This window comes from Dermacentor albipictus, chromosome 3, assembly GCF_038994185.2.
Source record: "Dermacentor albipictus isolate Rhodes 1998 colony chromosome 3, USDA_Dalb.pri_finalv2, whole genome shotgun sequence".
NCBI lineage: Eukaryota > Metazoa > Arthropoda > Arachnida > Ixodida > Ixodidae > Dermacentor > Dermacentor albipictus.
Genome location: NC_091823.1, coordinates 136,687,080 through 136,705,529, shown reverse-complemented (window position 1 = coordinate 136,705,529; position 18,450 = coordinate 136,687,080). Strand labels below are relative to the sequence as shown.

At 44.7% G+C, this 18,450-nt stretch overlaps 1 protein-coding gene across 5 annotated transcripts in view; it reads right to left on the bottom strand.

Annotated features, from left to right (window-relative positions):
- LOC139057585 (snRNA-activating protein complex subunit 4-like) overlaps positions 1-18,450 on the bottom strand; it is a 115,448-nt gene that overhangs the window by 92,458 nt on the left and 4,540 nt on the right. The window contains exons 1-3 of one of the 5 annotated variants that reach the window (XM_070536073.1): positions 13,734-13,919; positions 13,477-13,693; positions 8,669-8,786 (exon numbers count right to left, since the gene is read on the bottom strand). In XM_070536073.1, coding sequence (XP_070392174.1) covers positions 8,669-8,786; positions 13,477-13,678 — 320 coding nt within the window. In that variant the 5' untranslated portion in view covers positions 13,679-13,693; positions 13,734-13,919. Of the gene's footprint in view, positions 1-8,668; positions 8,787-13,454; positions 13,920-17,526; positions 17,688-18,450 lie in introns of those variants that run through there. The other 4 variants (XM_070536074.1, XM_070536072.1, XM_070536076.1 and 1 more) reach the window with 4 other exon arrangements.

Genomic DNA, 18,450 nt, shown 5'->3' with positions numbered 1-18,450 from the left:
CGCCACGTAGTTTTCATTGGCTTGCATGAGCAAACTCTATGTCCGTCAGCTTTGCATGCTTTATGCAATGCTTGCCGAAATCCTTCTCCAAGGCATCTAAGTGCTCCACGTAGTGCAGCGGAGGGTTTCTCGTGAAAAGGAAACCCCGGAGGAACTGAATCATCTGCCGGGCTTCCTGTGAGGACAATGTTGAGGCAGCTTGCCCTACCGCGTCATCCCTGCCATCGTCGCTGTTGCTATCCAGTGCAAGCATGTTTGTGACGATCGCCTCATTGGTTAGAAGCACTTAGCTTCGATATCTATAGCCGTATGCTTTCTATTCACAGGCAACATCGTTCATTGCCGATGATCAGCGGGCGCATCAGCCATCTCTCACTTCGGCGGCGAGTCAAACCAACTGTTGGTCAAATGAGGCTGAGAAACCGTGTAGCCTGGAACGATTTCAACGCAACCAACAAAGATGATTGCAAGCGAATAAGCTGTTAGCAGAAGTGCGCTGAATGAAAAGCCAGCAAGCAACATGTAAGCAATCTGCGAGCAGCGCAGTTGGCCCAGTCCATTCGTGTTTCGGAGGGTGGGGCAGCTTAAAGCTATGGGCACAGCCCATTCGTGTTCGGAGGGGTGGAAGGGTGACGGGAGAGCGGCGCGTGGAGATGGCTGGAAAATGAACGTGTGGCAGCTGTTGAAGCAGCGGCCCATCGTGCAGCAGCTCGAATTTTTCATTTTTCTACTTTTTTTTCTTTTCCAGGATTTCGCATTTCACTACCTCTTGGCTCGGACACCCAGAAGCCAGACCTCATCGTTATAAACGATAATGCGACATCGGGGTATTGTAGTAAGCAGGTTATTTCACCATGAAAAACATAAAAAAGTTGACAGTGCAGCAGCTTCTCATTTTTATAATTGACATATTGTTAAGATAGTTATAGCCGACATATAATTATAATTGGGTTCGATTGTATAAACAATGCGTCAAAAATTCCCCGACGATTACGATACTCCATAATGCGAAATTTGAGCACAATACTATACGTGTTTTCATTTCACGATAAATTGAGGCAAATAATTTGAGAGAGACATGTAGCAGAGTTGCCAATCATTGAAAATCTGACCTGTGGGTCAAGTGCGTTGACTTTTATGCGACTCGTCAAAGGTTTAAGTGTAAGCGCTGGTGCTACGTGGCTTCTACTACACAATTCATGTCGCACATGCAATCAGAATAAAAAACAATCGAAAACCATGACAATCGAAACAAGCGTGAACAAGACTAAACAAGTATGAGCGACAGCTGGCATGAGCAGATGATAATACGAAATGGGCAAACCAGCTGAGACGACATATGAGTGTGCAATGAGCAGTCGCACAGGTCCACATGACATCAGTTTCCCGCAGGCATGTCACTGAAGGGGCCCCTTTCATTCGTCTCCGCCGTTTGCAGCTAGCATTTTTTATCTCCCGCTCCGCATTCACTCTTTCATTTTTCACTGTGCTCATTCGCCTGGTTTCGTTGCCGACACTCGCCGTAGGAGCGGGCGCCTAGGAACTGCACTCTAAAAAATTGGGCCATATTGAAGTCACTCAGCAATTGTATTTGTCTTTTATTTTGCTGGTTTTGCCCTAAAGTAAGAACAAATGAAATTTCGTGCAATATTTGTGTCAGTACAACAATTATTCTACGCGGTTGCTGGCCTTTTTATTATAATTGAAATGTAGTACACTTTTTTCTGTTATAAGATTTTTACAACTTACAATAAGCAAATGGCCTTCATTTGTTGTAAATAGAAAAGTGGCGCTGTTTTTGTTTTCAATGAGTTGGCTTGGCTTGTCTATTGACAGGATGACGACAAGCACTAGACAGCCATGATGTAGGTGTGTATTTAGGGAAAAACGTGGTACAAATATCTCATAGTACAATATGGTATGCAATGTGGCACATACGTACCTGTTTTATTCCTGCTGTTCATTAATGATATTGTAAATACTGAGGGACATAAGAAAATAATATTGTATGCTGATGACGCAAACATATTTTTCTCAGGTTCAAGCATATGTGAAATGTATAAATAAGCTAACATGTGGATGAGTAACTTAAATATGTGGGTAAACACAAACAAACTTCAGGGAAACATCACTCAAACGAAGTACCTGCTTTTCAAACCTACAGGGTTAACAAACATTCCATACAGACCAATTTACTTCCAGGACAGTGAGATTCAGCAATCGACAACAATAATATTCTGAGAGTCCATTTTCACAAACATCTTTCTTGGTTACCCCACATTGACACGATAAAAAAAAATCTTTCCAGAATAGAATGACAGAAAGCTGAGCTAGTTGGTAAGGATTCATTATGCAAAAAAAGAAGTGAGGCGTGCAGACAGGACACAAGAGTAGAGAAGTGGTCAACATCGACTATCAACTGAAGGGAGCACTGAGGTGAAAAAAGAAAGAAGACACAAAACTCATCTGCGCATGCTCAGGAATGGTAACACCACGTGTCAGTCAGGTACACGTGCCAATCTACGTGAGAGATAACTGTTAAGGCACTTAATCTCTTCCTTATGTAAAGTAATCGAAGGCTGACTCACGCACGCACTTCCACCATTATAGATATGCCATGCCTCTACCATAAGATGCGTATCTTCATTATTATGCCTGTACAATATCGCGCATTCATCTAACTCTGGCGTGCAGTTACAATCTCGGCAATGTAGTGAAAGATTAGAAGGCGATCCACCGGTTAACGATCTTTTATGTTCCATTAGCCTCTGATTGATACACCGTCCCGTTTGCCCTACGTAGAACTGGCCACAGCTAAGAGGAATATCATAAACCACACCCATACGACAGTCAGTAAACCTGTTGTTCTTATTGTGTTTCACTGAACAAATATCAATTCGTTTTTTGCCTTTTACCCGCTTTTTTTTTCCCCTGTACAGCAGCGCATATCTTACCTAGCTTATTGGGAGCAGTGAAAGCAACATTAACATCATATCTACTTGCAACTGTTTTAAGCCTGTGCGACACTGAATGAATATACGGAATAGCCACTACTCTTTTTTTGCTATTACTGCTTTCTGTAATCACGTCCGTCCCTCTCGAAACCGACTCCTTTAAGCGCTCAGCCACAGTGGCCACTGCTACACTAGGATAACCTGCTACTAATAGGGGCCAGACCTGCGCATTAAAACTGGCGCTCATTTTGTGCATGCAGGATCTGGTAAGGGAAGACTTAAGGCACGACATGGCAATTCCGTTTTTTACTACTTTGGAATGCTTGGATTGAAAGTTTAGCAATGGCTTCGAAGATCTTGGGGAGTACTGCCAACAAACATGATTTTGTTCGAAGACCAAGGAAATGTCAAGAAACTGAATTACGTGTTGCTGAGGAAATTCCTTGGTAAACTTTGATCCTCCTCCATAAAGTTTAAATTGCTCACTTACTGAGGTAGCAGCGGGATCTAATTCTTCCCTATTGCAGAAAATCAGGTAATCATCACCGTAACGAAATATCTTGATAACGCTATCACCTAAGGCTTTCTCTAAGCAGTTGTCAACCTTACTCAGGTAAATATTGCTAAGAATAGGGGGCAACCTCTGAGCCAATACAAATGCCCGATTTCTGCAGAAAAACGCCATCTCCCCACCCAATCAGCGTCGACTTCAAGTATATTAAAAGAATTTCTAGAAAAGCTCCTGTGGAAACACTGCATCTGTCAATAAAAGCCGACTCTTGCACTTGTTCTTTAATGCACTCATTTACGGAATTCAGCAACCCGTCATGCAGCAAAGAATAACACAGGTCTTCGATATCCATACTAAAAGCTGTACAATCACCAGGATTTTGCTCTCTCAAGTACTGAACTAGTGCCTGAGAATTACGTAAGCAAAAGGGGTCTGAAAAAACTAGTGAAGCTAAGCAGTTCTGTAGGGAAGTAGTGACACAGACCTGCCACGTCCCTTTCTCTGACACTATAGCACGAAAAGGAATTTCTTGCTTATGGGTCTTGACCGAGAAAAACAGTTCTAAGGTGAGGGATTTAGCTTTCTTGACATTACAGACAACCCTATCAAGATTATGTCTTGACAAGAGGTCAACCGCACGTTGCTTAACTACCGAAGGCTTGAGTTTTACTGGCTGTAAATTCTTTTGTATGGCTGAAATCACTTTTTCTGAAAACAGGTCATCTGGTAGAAATGACTACCACGCACTACGGATAACACACGCAACAACAAATCTCGCCCTTTCCTCCAGTCCCGCAAACTCGCCGGCCAACAAACAAATTACAAATTTCACCTAAAAGCTTATACTAGCTGCATTAAACAGAGGAAAATCCCAAAAGGTCTCAGAGTTAAGGTTAGATGTGCCCTAAGCTCCTCACCCTCTAGGTTATTATTGAAGTGGAATGCGATCCTAGAAAATGCATTGTCCTCTTTAATTGATATTCTCAAAGAACACTGCAAGGAACTTACGATAATTACTAATCAACTCAACAGCATAAATTTATCTGAACCGGAACAAAGAGAACTTGGACAATTCATCAAAACTCGGGAAAAAAAAATTACTAGACAAATACCAGCAAGAGGTATTGTAGCTGCAGATCCACCTAAGAAAACTAATGTAACCCCTACAGCACATAGCTCCACTGATAGTCCTAGAGTCAAGCATCCAGAGCACTGCAGCAACGTAGTAGACATATCCCAGAATCTAAGCCCTGAGGAAGTTGATCTCCTTTCTCTTGTTGATTTCTCTTTGATTTCTCTTCCCCGTTGCTGTTATCTTTTCCCGTGTTTCCATATATCTACTACCTTCATTTATCCATATACCAATGTATTTCCCGGCGCTGAATTGACACCGTCTGTTCTCTGTTTTTACTGATTACCGTAACACTTGGTTTTTTTAATGCTAAATTTCCTACCTAAATTCTTGCCTTCCTGTCCACAGATATTAGCCAGACGTTGTATATCACTTTGCTTGTTAGCTAGCAACACAATGTCATCTGCATAAAACAAACCTGGAAGCTGTTGCTGAACTAATGTACCCGTCTGTTTGTATGAGATACTTTCCTCTAGCGCTATTTCTGTCCTCAACATGTACATCATAAACAGCAGTGGGGATAAAGGGCACCCCTGTCTCAGATCCTTGTTGATATCAACTTTCTCCTTGCTCCTCCTCTCTTTCCATTTAACGCAAATGGTATTTTCTAGGTAAATCTCTCTCAAAAGCTGTATACAATCGTCACCCAAGACTTCCCTTCCGAGAATATCCCACAAGATGTTGAGGTCTACATTGTCATACGCTCCTGTAATGTTTAATAAGGCCAGATATAACGGTCTCCTTTCTACTCTGGATATTTCAATACACTGAGTAAGCACAAATAAGTTATCATCCAAACACCTACCTATTCTGAAGCCATTCTCAAGTTCTCCAACAATGCCACTATTCTCTGCCCATGCTTCTGCTTTAATTTGGTTGCCTGCATTGCTAGCCTGTATATTACCGATGTAATGGTCAACGGTCTATACTAGAGAATTCTATCTTTCTCCCCCTTACGTTTATAAATTTAGTTCATTCTACTTTGTCGCCAAATGTCTGGTTTTTTCCACTGCTTTCAGCAGGGCTTCTTTACTTTTTGGTCCTAGTTCATTAACCAGCCTAACGGGAACCTCGTCTAGCCCTGTGGCGGTGTGCCTAGGAATTTTCTCTTCGGCTTTCTTCCAGTTGAAATTTGTCAGCACCAGCTCCTTTTCCATCTGGTTCTCGTCCATACTCTTTTTCTCTTCAAATACAACCACGTCGTTGCCTTGGAAAGATACGGCCGTTACTTTTCGGATGTAATTTAATGCCGCTTCCCCTTCTAGTTTGTTTCCATCTTTGTCTAGGATATGTTGTTATATTGTTGTTGACTTCCTGCATAATAATTTTACATGCTTCCAAAATATTCTACGTGCCGCCTACTTTTTTTCACGTATTTCTGACAACCAACGTTCACTTTCACCTTTTATCTTTGCTTGCACCAGTATTTAAACCGTAAACTTTTTCTCCCGGTATATTTCCCATTTACTGGCCACTTCACCGCCTGCCTGTGCTCCTGGGATGCTTTTTGCTGTTGGGCGATCGCTTCTCGTACCTCCCTGTTCCACCAGCTTTTCGGTTTCTTTTTTCCTTTCCAACGAACATGTTGTTTATCTTTCCGTATTTCCGTAGTTATTACACTTAGGAGCTCACTATATTCTCACTCTTTACTAGGCCATTTGCAAAGTTCTTCCTTGGCTCTTGTAACTATATTTGTTATTTGTTGAGAGTTCAAATTTGGACTGGCCATATTGCACTCCTTTCTCTCTTTCCCAACTACATATCCCATCTTCAAAATGATGCGTTTATGGTCACTCCCTATGCTGCTATACCCTTCTTTGTCAATGACCATTTCTCTCAACTTATCGTGAATTCCTTCTGTCATCAGACAGTTATCAATGGTCAATTGCCAGTTTCTCACTTCCCACGTGATCTGCCCTTCACACTTAGGCCCTGTATTCACGATGCCCTGTATACCACACAACAACACAAAGCGCCCCTGATGGCCAAAGTTAGAAGGCAGCACTAGCATGGTTACCTTCTCCTGTTGGAAGAACCCGCTGCTCGCCAGTGTTACGATCGGCCTGCAGCAGTACTGACCTGCGAACCTTTCTCGGCTCGCTGCAGTAGTTTCGATCATTCTGCGAGGGTGGCGTCCTTCAGAGAACCGGCAACGTCAGCTAGGTTAACTGACCATGCACCTCCTTCAGAGAACTGGCGATGCCAGCGACGTTAACCGACCATGCACTTGCATCGGAGAACTGGAGACCCCAGCAAAGTTAATCAACCATGCACCTCCTTCGTCGAGTCGACGGCGCCTGCAAGTCAAGCCACGTTTGGCAGACCGTGTATTGTTACCTGGTTTGCTGTCACCTTCATGGTCTATTTGCAGCAAGATAGCTTCTCGGAAAAAGGTGTTTTGCGGTACAGTTCACGTCGGGCCCCTGGATTCGTCACAGTCTGCTGACACTCGTGACGGCTACCTGAGAAGTCAGCTCTGGAATTAAGAGGCGCCAGCTGGGATCAAGCGTGACAACCTGGCTACGAGGACCCGCTCAACACGGTGGGTTCTGGGAATCCAAAGTGCATACGTGAGTGTGAGCCCTCCCCTCAAAGGCGGGTCAACTATGCCTCCAACAACTGTGGACGGTCCGATTGGGCGAAGGTTGGACAGCAGTTTTCCCTCACCTAGCGATCTAGGGAGGACAGAGTGTGTTTAAGCAGCTGTGTGCTCGACAAGTGATGTGCTTGGTGCTTGGAGCTCGTGTGCTGTGTGCTTCGTCTTGCATGCTCCATTTGGGAGTCACGCTAGGCTGTTGAAACGTATGTCATGTTTTAATGCAAATATTGTAAATAAATCCCGTACTCCTAGTTCTCGATGAGAGCAAGTTCCTCCCTACAACCACGTCACAAGCGTGAGTGAGTTGGACGATGGCATGGGCCAGCTAACACTTATTTCATGCCAGACTACAACCCGTACAACTGGTAGCCAGCAATGTGAAGTCCCTCCCTTCAACAACATCTAAACCTTACAACTGATTGCCAGCGATAAGATTGTCCTCCAAACTCTTACACCACACTAGCAAGTATATTCTAGGCACTATAACAGGCACGTCTGCTACCTCTGTTGAAAACGAACAAGAACGGCAGTTGCATGTAATCAGTGCTCTGGCGTGCATGTAGGCTCCTAATATCCACATTGACGGGGCATGCCACAGCAAATTACACTTGTGTATTTACGTTTAATCAGTTGAAGTGGCGTGACCAATGCTCCAGTGTAAACAAACATGACTGCCACAGCAGAAGACAGCCACCTGGTCACTAGATTGAGAGTAGCTTTCTGTAATTACGCTCTAAGATGGGGCGAACTCATTAGCTTGGAAATGCTGTGTTCAACTAATGTCATTACGTTTTACCATGTGACAGCAAAACAATAGCATTATGAGTGAATGTAATTCATTGTAAATGACAGTACATTTGCTGTGCGACAAGGGTATTCCATAGAAATCCACCGAACTACATATCACATCATGAATTCTGGTATGTCCCTCGGCTGCACACTAATTATGGGTATTGAAATACACTCTTTCTTCAACTCTAAATAATCATAGTTTAAACTATTCTTCTATTATAACTCTTTTATTAAAAACCTTCAGGAAAAAATTTGTGATGCCTTTTTTACAGCACCAGAAGTTTAGTATTTTTTTTAATTTTATGCTTATTTTGGGAATTCATGTAGTCGTATTGGCTGAAAGTACAGTTTGCGATATACTTGTTAATTATCCATATGTATGCCACTGCCCAATATACTTTAGGGAGTTTTGTCAAACAATGATATAGTGGCTTTTTTTTTTCAATTTCTTCAGCCATGCAATGTACATATCGGAAACATATAGAGGCTCAGAAGAGCTTTAGTGACTGTTTCACATGCAGTCACAGACACACATTTTCCTCATGCTAGTGCCCAAACACAGTGGATACGATGGCGTCGGTGCAAAGCATCTATTAAGACGTTATGCACTATGTTGTGGCTGACACACACAACTAAGCATACAGCTCTCCACTATGACCAGACTGGTGCCCAAACTGTACCTGTTCTTCTCAAGCCTTTCTGCCAACTCGCCGATGGCACTCTCCAGCAATGCCCGGTAGGCACGATTAAGGGCCAAGCAGTTTTCCAGATCAATTGGCATCTCAGCAAGGCTCGACCCTAGGAAAAGCAGAAAGGTAGGCTGCTGGTAAAGAACACAAGCAGAGCTGTCCCAGCAGCGTCTCCACAAAAAAACATCACTAGCATTATCTTGCTTGCCTCTTGTGTCGACCATACTGCTCATTCCCGCACTCAAGCACCCATGACTGTGTCAGCAAAGCACCTAAGCTACAATTTACAAGGAATTGTTACAATGATGCGCTGACTAGTGCTTATTCTATCACTAAGGATGACTCAAAACCTCTGTAGGCCACAACAGTTGTACCCCAATAGGGGGCATAGTGCAAACATGTTTGTGTACTGTGATTTTTAAAAATTATGGGGTTTTTTGTGCCAAAACCACAATATGAGGCATGCTGTAAAGAGGACTCCCCGAAAATTTGGAGTACCTGGGGTTCTTTACTGTGCACCTAGATCTAAGTATGCGGGTATCTTTGCATTTCACCCCCATCGAGATGCGGCCGCCGTGGCCGGCATTCGGTCCCGCAACCTCGTGCTTAGCAGCCCAACACCAGAGCCACTAAGCAACCACGGCGGGTTACTGTGATATGTATGCACATTAAAGAACCTGAGGGGTTCTTCAACATGCATCCTTGCCACATGTGCATTATTGTCTAGCGATGCATCTTATTGTGATAGCAAATATACAGCAGTCACCAGCGCTTGGAGGGTTAAGCTTGTTTCATATCTTAGAAGGCTACTGGTTTGGGCTAGCTGGTAAGAATTTATGATAAACGTTCCAAAAGGACTTTTTGGGCAAGTTGGTGCTTAGCTTTTCTAGGTATACTTGATTGTGGCGCGAAATACATCTCATGAAAAGGGATAGAGTAAAGAAGGCAGTTGGTGCTTATTTCGCGCCCAATCCAGTATACCTAGGAAATGATAAATGTCATTTGCACACCACTTGAAATGAGGACTAGGAAACAACAGACACAAGCGCGAACTCTCAACTGGTTTTAATGGTCGAACTTCTTTTTGCCACACTTCTGTATGTACCATATTTTGCAGTTTATATTTGCACCTTTGTATAAGTCACACCCCCCTCAAAACGGCAGTTTTTCCGGAAAGAAAATGTATATAAGTTGTGCCGGTGTATACGACGCACCTGTTCATTCAGTACGCGATTTAAAAATATAAAGTGACTTTTCACTTCGTGAACGTGAGTCACACGCAAGCAATGATATGGACACTCCAGGCACATTTCTGCTGTCGTGGTCGCCACAATATTCCATATGAAGTCCAAGGGTGATAACATTGTCTCCGCATGCTGTGTGCGGTATGTGCGAGTGAAAGCATGCAACGGTGAGCCAAATCGTGCACAAGGGAGGAAAGTGGGAAGGCAGAGAGGGATTGAGGGGAGGAAGGGGGGCGGGTGCTTGCATTAAGGTAGCAACTGCATAGTTTTTCCATCGGCACATGCCATATCTTGAAAGCCATCTGCAGATGCGACGACTTTGGAGTCCGTCGACTCGCGGTCGACCTGCCGTCACTTGGGTTACTGTATCGTCCTTGTCACACAGCGCTCGGCAACTGGAACATGAGGAGAACCCGGCACCTCTACAGCACGCACACAACCCGTAGCAACTGCCAGAGGTAAACTCAGCGTGCTTCACATGACCATAGCATCCAATCCGAGTTTAATGGCAGTTTTTTCCGAAAAAAAAAATAAACTTGCATAAGTCGCACTGGTGTATAAGACGCACCGGCAACAAATACAGAAAAAAAAAATTCGACTTACAGACCAGAAATTATGGTATAAAACTACTCGACTCCCTACAATTAAGGCCAGTTCACAGTTTGCACTTATGTCTGTCATTTCCTCGTCCTTGTTTCAAGTGATGTGCAAACAATATTTACTAAGAACTGTTTATTACGGTGCGATATTACACTGCATTTCTCAAAGCAATGATTTTCGCAAATGCGAAATGCACATTGCAGTTTCACATGCACCAAGTGTAGCAGCTGCTATTTTTGCATATGCGAGCACCTAGCAGAGGACTGAATTACTCTTGACATCAGTTGGCTTTAGTGAAAACAAAGTAAAACTTGAAAACTGTATTCGTGAACATTTTTTCATGTTTGACTGCCTTACTTTATCAAAACAAAAATGAAGTAGGCAGGCAGTGACATGTCTGCAAGATCCACATTATGATTGGTTCCCTGTCCTTGCCAGTGTGCGTTTTTGCAGAATTTAGCACTCCAAACATTGAAAAATCGCATGAACGAAGGGTCCCATGGCCAATTTACCACAACTGTGAAAATGCAAGCAAATTCGCACCTTTTGAAAGAGGCTTTAGGTGATCTCCCAAGATGCGCAGCGTGTTTTGCTGCAACAGTTATGAAGCCAAGTGGATGCATACCACACCCTGGCGTTTACACTAGTAAAAGCAGACCAAAGAGTTAAATCCAAAGACTATCACACATGCACATGTTTCATACATCCTACTATGGATGTCCTAAGGATATTGCACAAGGACTTTTCTGAAGCGAAGCTTTCTTTGCCTCTTCCTTCAACGTTTCCACTGCTGCTGCTGCTATTGCTGTCTTGCACACCGTGTTGGAGGGTGGTTGAAAACGTGTGTAATGTATGTACATGGCAGGGGCATGGGAGAGGCGTGAATCAGACCTTTCCAGCAAACTCCGAGGTTCTCACAACAATGCCCTCTGGAGCTCCCTGGCCGTTGCCACAATACCCTCTGGAATTCCCTGGCCATTAACACAATGCTCTCCGAAAGCCTTTAATTACATGTGACACCCCAGCAAAAGCACTGCAGAAGCTGCAGCACATACCTTTGTACTTATGCACAATAGCGCAGAGGGGAGATAGAGTGGTAGAAAGAGGACACAAGAGAATAACAAAGCCAGTGCCATGACAGAAAGGGTGAATAGGTAAATGCGCTTTGCTTGTGGCAGCTTGCATAGATGGGAGGATCACAGGAGAAGAGAAAGGCCCTGTCAGAAAGCATGCTTCATTTGGGATCTCTTCAATAAAAGAAACGCTACTACTAGGCATGGCAACAGTAGTGGACAAACAGTAAAAGAATAATAATAATAATAATAATTCAAATTATAGTACGGCAGAGTTCTGCTATTTCTGAAAAATAATGAGCAGGTTTGCCCATGCCGACAACTAACACAGGGCATTGAATTAAAGCACCGTGGCATCAAGACGACATTATGCCAAGTGGCGGTCCAACAAATCAACACTTCAGCCACGATGGTCCAACCTTGCAAAACTGTGAGGCCATCCTGCATTACGAAAGACCTGGTAGCCAGTGGGCACTGGTCTGCCAGGGCACGGGGCATGGCAGCTATTTTTTCTGAGGCTCAATAAAAAGATTTCTCTCTCTCAGCCATGGTGTGACGAGCTATGCGAGGGAATGACAGTGCTAACATTCTCACAGGCTATGGACAATGGCACACAGCGCCTCAAGCAAACATGTCTCACTATGTGCTCTGTGTAGCACATAGAGAAATGCAAGCGGTGCACACAAGGTAACAATTAACACCCCATCATGGCCATTGTCTGCTGTCAAAATCGCTGCCAAATATTGTCAATGAAAGCAAACAGTACAGAAAGCCTTGCTTACATCACTCCCACAGCGTGTGGGATCTTCATAATTTTTTGGCATACAGCTGAATATTTGTCCTACAAGAGGCAATGACTGAGTTTCCCTGTAAGAGAATTGTCTTCTCACATGTTCAAATTACAATACGAAGCTATCATGTATGCAGCTCATGTGTACATCCTAGTTTGCCAATTTTCTGGAGTAATTTACTCGGAAAACTTATGTTTGTTCAGTAAGTCACTTGCACTCTGCAGAAGGCCTAGAAGAAGGGCGAGTTCGCTGCCTTATATACAGTCAAACGCCTTGATAACGAAGGGACTGGGACCTCCGAAATCGTTCGCTATACAGGTCACTTTATTATAAAGGTCGTGCAACGTACCGCTCATAATACGGCCGGGAAGCATTATTCCCTTCGTTACAGAGGTTATTTCGTTGTAGACGCGTTCATTTAGAGACGCTCGACCGTATGTGCTCTTCATTCGTGGGCGCTCTGCCAGCTGCATCTGTCACACAGCGTGTCCTGCGACCGTAAATAGACGTAATGGCGAACACTGTGCAAAAGGCCCTGACACGTCCGTAAAATGTACGCAGTATGTGCCCATGATTTCACTCACGGACATGCAAGGGATGACCGCAGGACACGGAAAATGCGGCCAACGGTCATGTGAGGGCCGTCCGCAGGACGTATCCGACACATGCCGAGGATATCTATGTACTGGCAGCGGATGTGCATAACATAACCATAGGACATCACTATGTTAATTGTAATTGTGACGCTGACAGTTGTATTGCGTGCTGCGTCGCTCCGTGCAGCCCCAGCGTACACTGTGCGAAGAGCTCGAGCGAAACGTTAAAACTCAATGCTTCACCTCCGGGCGAAACTGACGATTTCATAATCTATTACTTCAGCGGTTTCTCAACGGCTCCGACGCTAATCGGACGCCACGCGCCGGATATCACCGATGACTGCGCCGTGCCACTGAGAAAACACACAAAAAAATAAGATTGCGCAATGAAATCAATCAATAAAAAAATACGTTGGCCTGAGTTGGCCAAAATTAATGCAGAGCCCTCCACTACGGCGTTCCTCGTAACTCACTGTCTGCAACGCTTTCACGCACCAACAAGCGACTCCTCTTCGGCAGTGCCTGAAGGGCCGCATTGGTCCGGTGAAGTGGCGTTACAGGCATCTTCCGCGTAGTCGCTGTTTTCATCCTCGTCATCAGAGCCGCCATCGTCGTACGCGAAGTCCTCGGCCACGACAAGAGGACGTAAATCGTCCGGCAGAACATCGGTAAGCGTCAGTTCACTACCGCTCTCCATAGCGCTTTCGCACAAGCCCTACTCTGGCACAACTGGCTGTTCAATCATTCAATAACCGTCTCCTTCCGCACCGACATCCAGCAGCTCGACGATTGTGGCTGCACCATAGAATACAGAACGATGCATTTGCTAGCGTCTACACGCTCTTGCTTACTTACTACTCATTTGTGGCATTTTGTGGCGCTTAGCCACAGAACGTGCAGAATGCCGGCGTGCGTTTACAAATATCCCTCACGTGACCTGATCCTAGGTACCTAGGGACAAAATCGTTTAGGGATTTCTGAGGCATGATGGTGGCGCCGAGCGACGCCGTGGCGTGTTCGTGTGATCGTTCTCCGGCCCGCGCGGACCGCGCGTTGTTCAACGGTGCTTGCGTTGCTTGTGTGTTGGTTGTAGGTTCTGTGTCACTTAACGGAAAGCCGCAGAGGTGGTGGTGCGGCAGTGCGACTTTCGCCTCGGTGAGCTCTGGCAGTACAGAATCTGCGTTGTGTGACCCGTGCTTCTAGCGCCTCGGCAACGAAGTTCTGCGAAACGCGATGCCGTGGCGCGCGTTGAATCTCCGGCCCACGCCGACCGCTGGTCATGTGTCTTGCAGTGGGTTCAGTATTTGTTGGCTAAAAGTCGTGCAGTAGTAGTGGTGTGGCGTGTCGGCTTTAAGTCTCGGTGAACTCGGTGGCGTGAGATCCGTATCTCTGAAGAATTCAGTGGTGCTGACGATTGAAATATTCAAGTGGTTTAGCGCCTCGGCAATGCAATTTGCGAACCGGCGCTGTGCAGCAGCGTCGCCGTGTTCGCCCCTTTTCGACAGCGTCATCACATCGCACATGCTCCTTTACTTGAGGGACTCGTAGGCAGAGGTATTGCACATGTTTTTCGCCACAACTTGCGTAAGTAATATAATGCTTAAGGTGGTGTTTGCTCGCAACTGTTCAGGCGTCCTTGTAATAGGGCAGCGTGCGTTTTCAATCGTGTTCAGCGCTAGTGCGTTATCCGTCACTTCATGTGATTTACTTTTATCGTGGGCTTTACGACAATTATCACGTAGTGCTGTAAACATAACGGAGCTTTAGTAACATCACATGATCTGCCAGAATTCCACGAAATGCAAAGTAGATGTTTAATATTATTGGTACTAAGGGCGCGGTAAGCACAGTGAGGTGGGGCTTAATACTGTGCCCTGTGATGTTCAGCTGCATCTCTGCCCGTTTTTCGCGTCTTTAGTTTTGGCAACGGAACGCAGGGTTCGGTGCGACGTCTGAGATAACTTCACCGCAACACATTTCTTACCCTGAATATACAGCCCCGCCCGCTTTACTGTAATCTCAGGTGCCGATCGAACTCTCTATTTGCCGGTATTTTTATTTTCACACGCTGAATGGTCCTACTGCAATACTGTATATATAGTGAGGTGAAGCTTATTAATGTTGCCAAATGCTTTGACAGTTTTCAAGGGGAGTATGGTAGCGCGATTCAAAGACGGGACAAGAGAAGACACAAAGGGACACACACAGCGCTAACTTCCAACACTGTTTATTGTCGAAAACCAGGTCGTACTTATACACTCAAAGAACATGAGTCACATCCACGTGAACAGATTAACAATCATAGCGATACATTTTTGTGATACGTTAGGCCATGCGCAGAAATTTCAGTTCTTTTTCAGAGAGAGCCAATGATGGTTTGCTAATACATGTATCTCCTAGGGCATCAATCTGCTCGGCTTCTATTATAGTTCTAGTGAGTTCGCACTTGTTTCTACCGGTAATGGTTGTTGATTCGAAGATAGGGGAGCAGTTATGTTGCTTACAATGAAGGGAGAGAAAGCCATCTGATACAAGTTTGTCGACTTTATTTTTGTGTTCGCGCAGTCTATCGTTTATGCATCTGCCCGACTGTCCGACGTAATACTTCCCACACGATAAGGGTATGCGATATACAATTGAAGTCTTACATTCTCTGAACTTCTTCCTGTGTTTAACTTGGCAGCTAGGGGCACTTTCTTTCTTTTCTGGTCTTGTTTTCCTGCACAGGCTGATTAGCTTGTTGGGTGCAGAAAAAACCACATCAGTGTTTCCTCGGCGAGCAATTTTCTTTAGGTTGTGCGACAACCAGTGGATGTACGGTATCACTGTTGGTCTTTTTTTTCTCTCGGTTCCTATCTCTTTCTGCTCGTTCAGCAGTCCCTGATTGCTGCACTTGCCGAAGTATTCCCTCTGCAACTGATGTCAGTACATGATTTGGATAACCTGCTTCATGCAGCCGCATGGCTTGTTGTGTGAAGGCTTCGTCAGTGCAATGATGGCATGATTTAGTAAGTGCGTTAGTGAAACACATTTTTGCAATTCCTCTTTTTACCAGTTTAGAATGGGCTGAATGATATGACAACAACGGTTTGTTTGTCCGGGGACTGTAACACCAGCAAGTTAGTTCATCACCGAAGGTAAATTTAATATCCAGAAATTTGATCTTTCGTTCTATAGGCACTTCGAACGTTACTTCTAGAGGACAAAGGCACTCGCGTATAATATCACTAATAGCCGAACACTCTGTGTCAAAGTTGTCTTGCTGAACATTCACAAACACCAAAAAATCATCAACAAATCGAAATATTTTAACAACTTTTGTATCATTGATGCGTGACCACAGGTCTCTGTCTAGCTTGGCTAAGTACAGGTTGCTTAAAACAGGCGCTAAGCAGGATCCTATACAGATCCCTTGTTTTTGAAGGTACGCAATGTCATTTCTTTGCACAAATGTTGACTTCATGTACAAGTCTAAAAGTTCTAAAAAATATTCAACGGTTGTGCCCGCCTTCGTGCTAAATCTTACTGCCCCAAATTCATCTATACATGATTGAACACAACTTAACAATTCATTCTGCGGCAAAGAATAATACAGGTCCTTAACATCTGCTGAGAAGGCCTTTAGTCCCGCGTTACAGTTGGCCTCTACAAAGGCTATCACTTCCTCGGAATTTCTCGTGATGAACGGATCCTTAATCTCGAGCAGGTTAAGCTTGTCTAATAAATAGACTGCAATACATTTCTGCCATGTGCCTTTCTCCGATACTATTACTCTGAACGGGACATCTTTTTTGTGAGTTTTCGCGCTAAAAAACACATCTAGACTGTCATTCTTGCTTTTTCTTATTGATTTCAATAGTTTATCTAGGTTCATGTCCCGGCACATCGCTACAGCTCTGCTCTTGACTTTCGCCAGTGAAATTTCCTTGTGTTGATTGAACACGGCTGCTAGTGCTTCATTAGCTTTTTCGTTGTAGCTACCATGTGACAATAATACAAAGCCTCCTTCTTTATCAGCAGGTAGGACAGACAGTGCATTTTTAACTAGGTACGTAACAACGTGTTTCACTGGTAACTTGGAACTTTGAAGCTTACATTTGTTCAGGACGTCCACGCCTTCAGAGTTCATCCTCACGCCTTCGTCTTCTGGTGCACATCTGGAGGTCTGCCGTACGAGAGAAAGTAGCTCCGGTTTCGTGCTCTTTGCTTCCATGGCGAACTTAGGACCTCGTTCTAGGACTTGACGCACCTCTTCTGGCAAGGCAACTCCTTCGGGAATGTGGACCTTGCTGCTTGTGCGGTTCGATGGAATGTGCCGCTCCTTAGAAGCTTCTATCCGGAGCTGCCTCAGTTGATGTTGCCAAAGGTATTCCGTGACTTGTTGTGTCAGAGCGGAGTACTTGCGAACTTGGTTATTCGCCATAGAGACACCATAGACCATATGGTTATTCACCATAGAGACACCATAGACCTCGAGTTAACAAATGACACCAACTATCCCAACTGCCATACCCTCCATTCAAACCAGAAGGGCAGTACACTTACCTAGCATGGTCAACTGGGGCCTTCATCCAGAGTGTCATTGCGACTCTGCCCCAAGAGGCAGCGACCATTATGTGATATAATACTTGATGTAGGGGTGAAAACGTGCCACATTCACAAAATCACGGTTTCAGGCTGGGACCATTTCTGTGATGCACTTGAGTCTGCAGAATGTGAAGGTGTTGAAGAATCGCTAGCAACACGCATCCTTTACACACTGCAAAGAGCGACATGCGAACTAGAGCTTACTGGGGCAACATCCAGCCCTGGCAAGCACCTGCTGCAACTTAGGGGTGAGCAAGCCAAGCTGCATAATTAAATTGCAGCTGCACGCAACTAACCCTGATCAATGTTCTGCACAAGAATGAGCAGGCAAGATGTCATGCTAAGAAACTTGCCAGGGACCAGTGGATGGACCACTGCGCGTCTCATTAAGCCGTAACACATTCTTGGCTATAACAGGATGAACCAAATACTGTAATACTTGGTCATGATGCCACTACCGAAACCAGGCAAGAAACCTGACACCATAGACAACCTTTGATTAGTCTCACTCACATTGACAGTGTGCAAATTGACTGAAGGATTGTGCCTCACGAGGCTGAACCAGCATCTGGGAAAGACAAGACGATTTCCACCTGTGCCAGATTGGTTTCTGACCTAAAGTTGACATGTGCCACAATAGCCTCTTTCTGCATCAAACAATCAATGCCAGCCGCTTCGGAGGAAAGATATATGGGTTCTTAGTCACAGTCCAACCAAGAAGGATGTTGAGCACAGTCTGCAATGAGGAGGTACTGGTGGCCTTTTGTGAAGCCTGCCCAGGCATTAGTGTTGCGAAAGCCTCTTTTGCAACCGAATGTTTAAATATGAAGTTACAGTAAACAGCCAGACTTTTACCAACTGCACAGGTGGAAATGCAGGTAA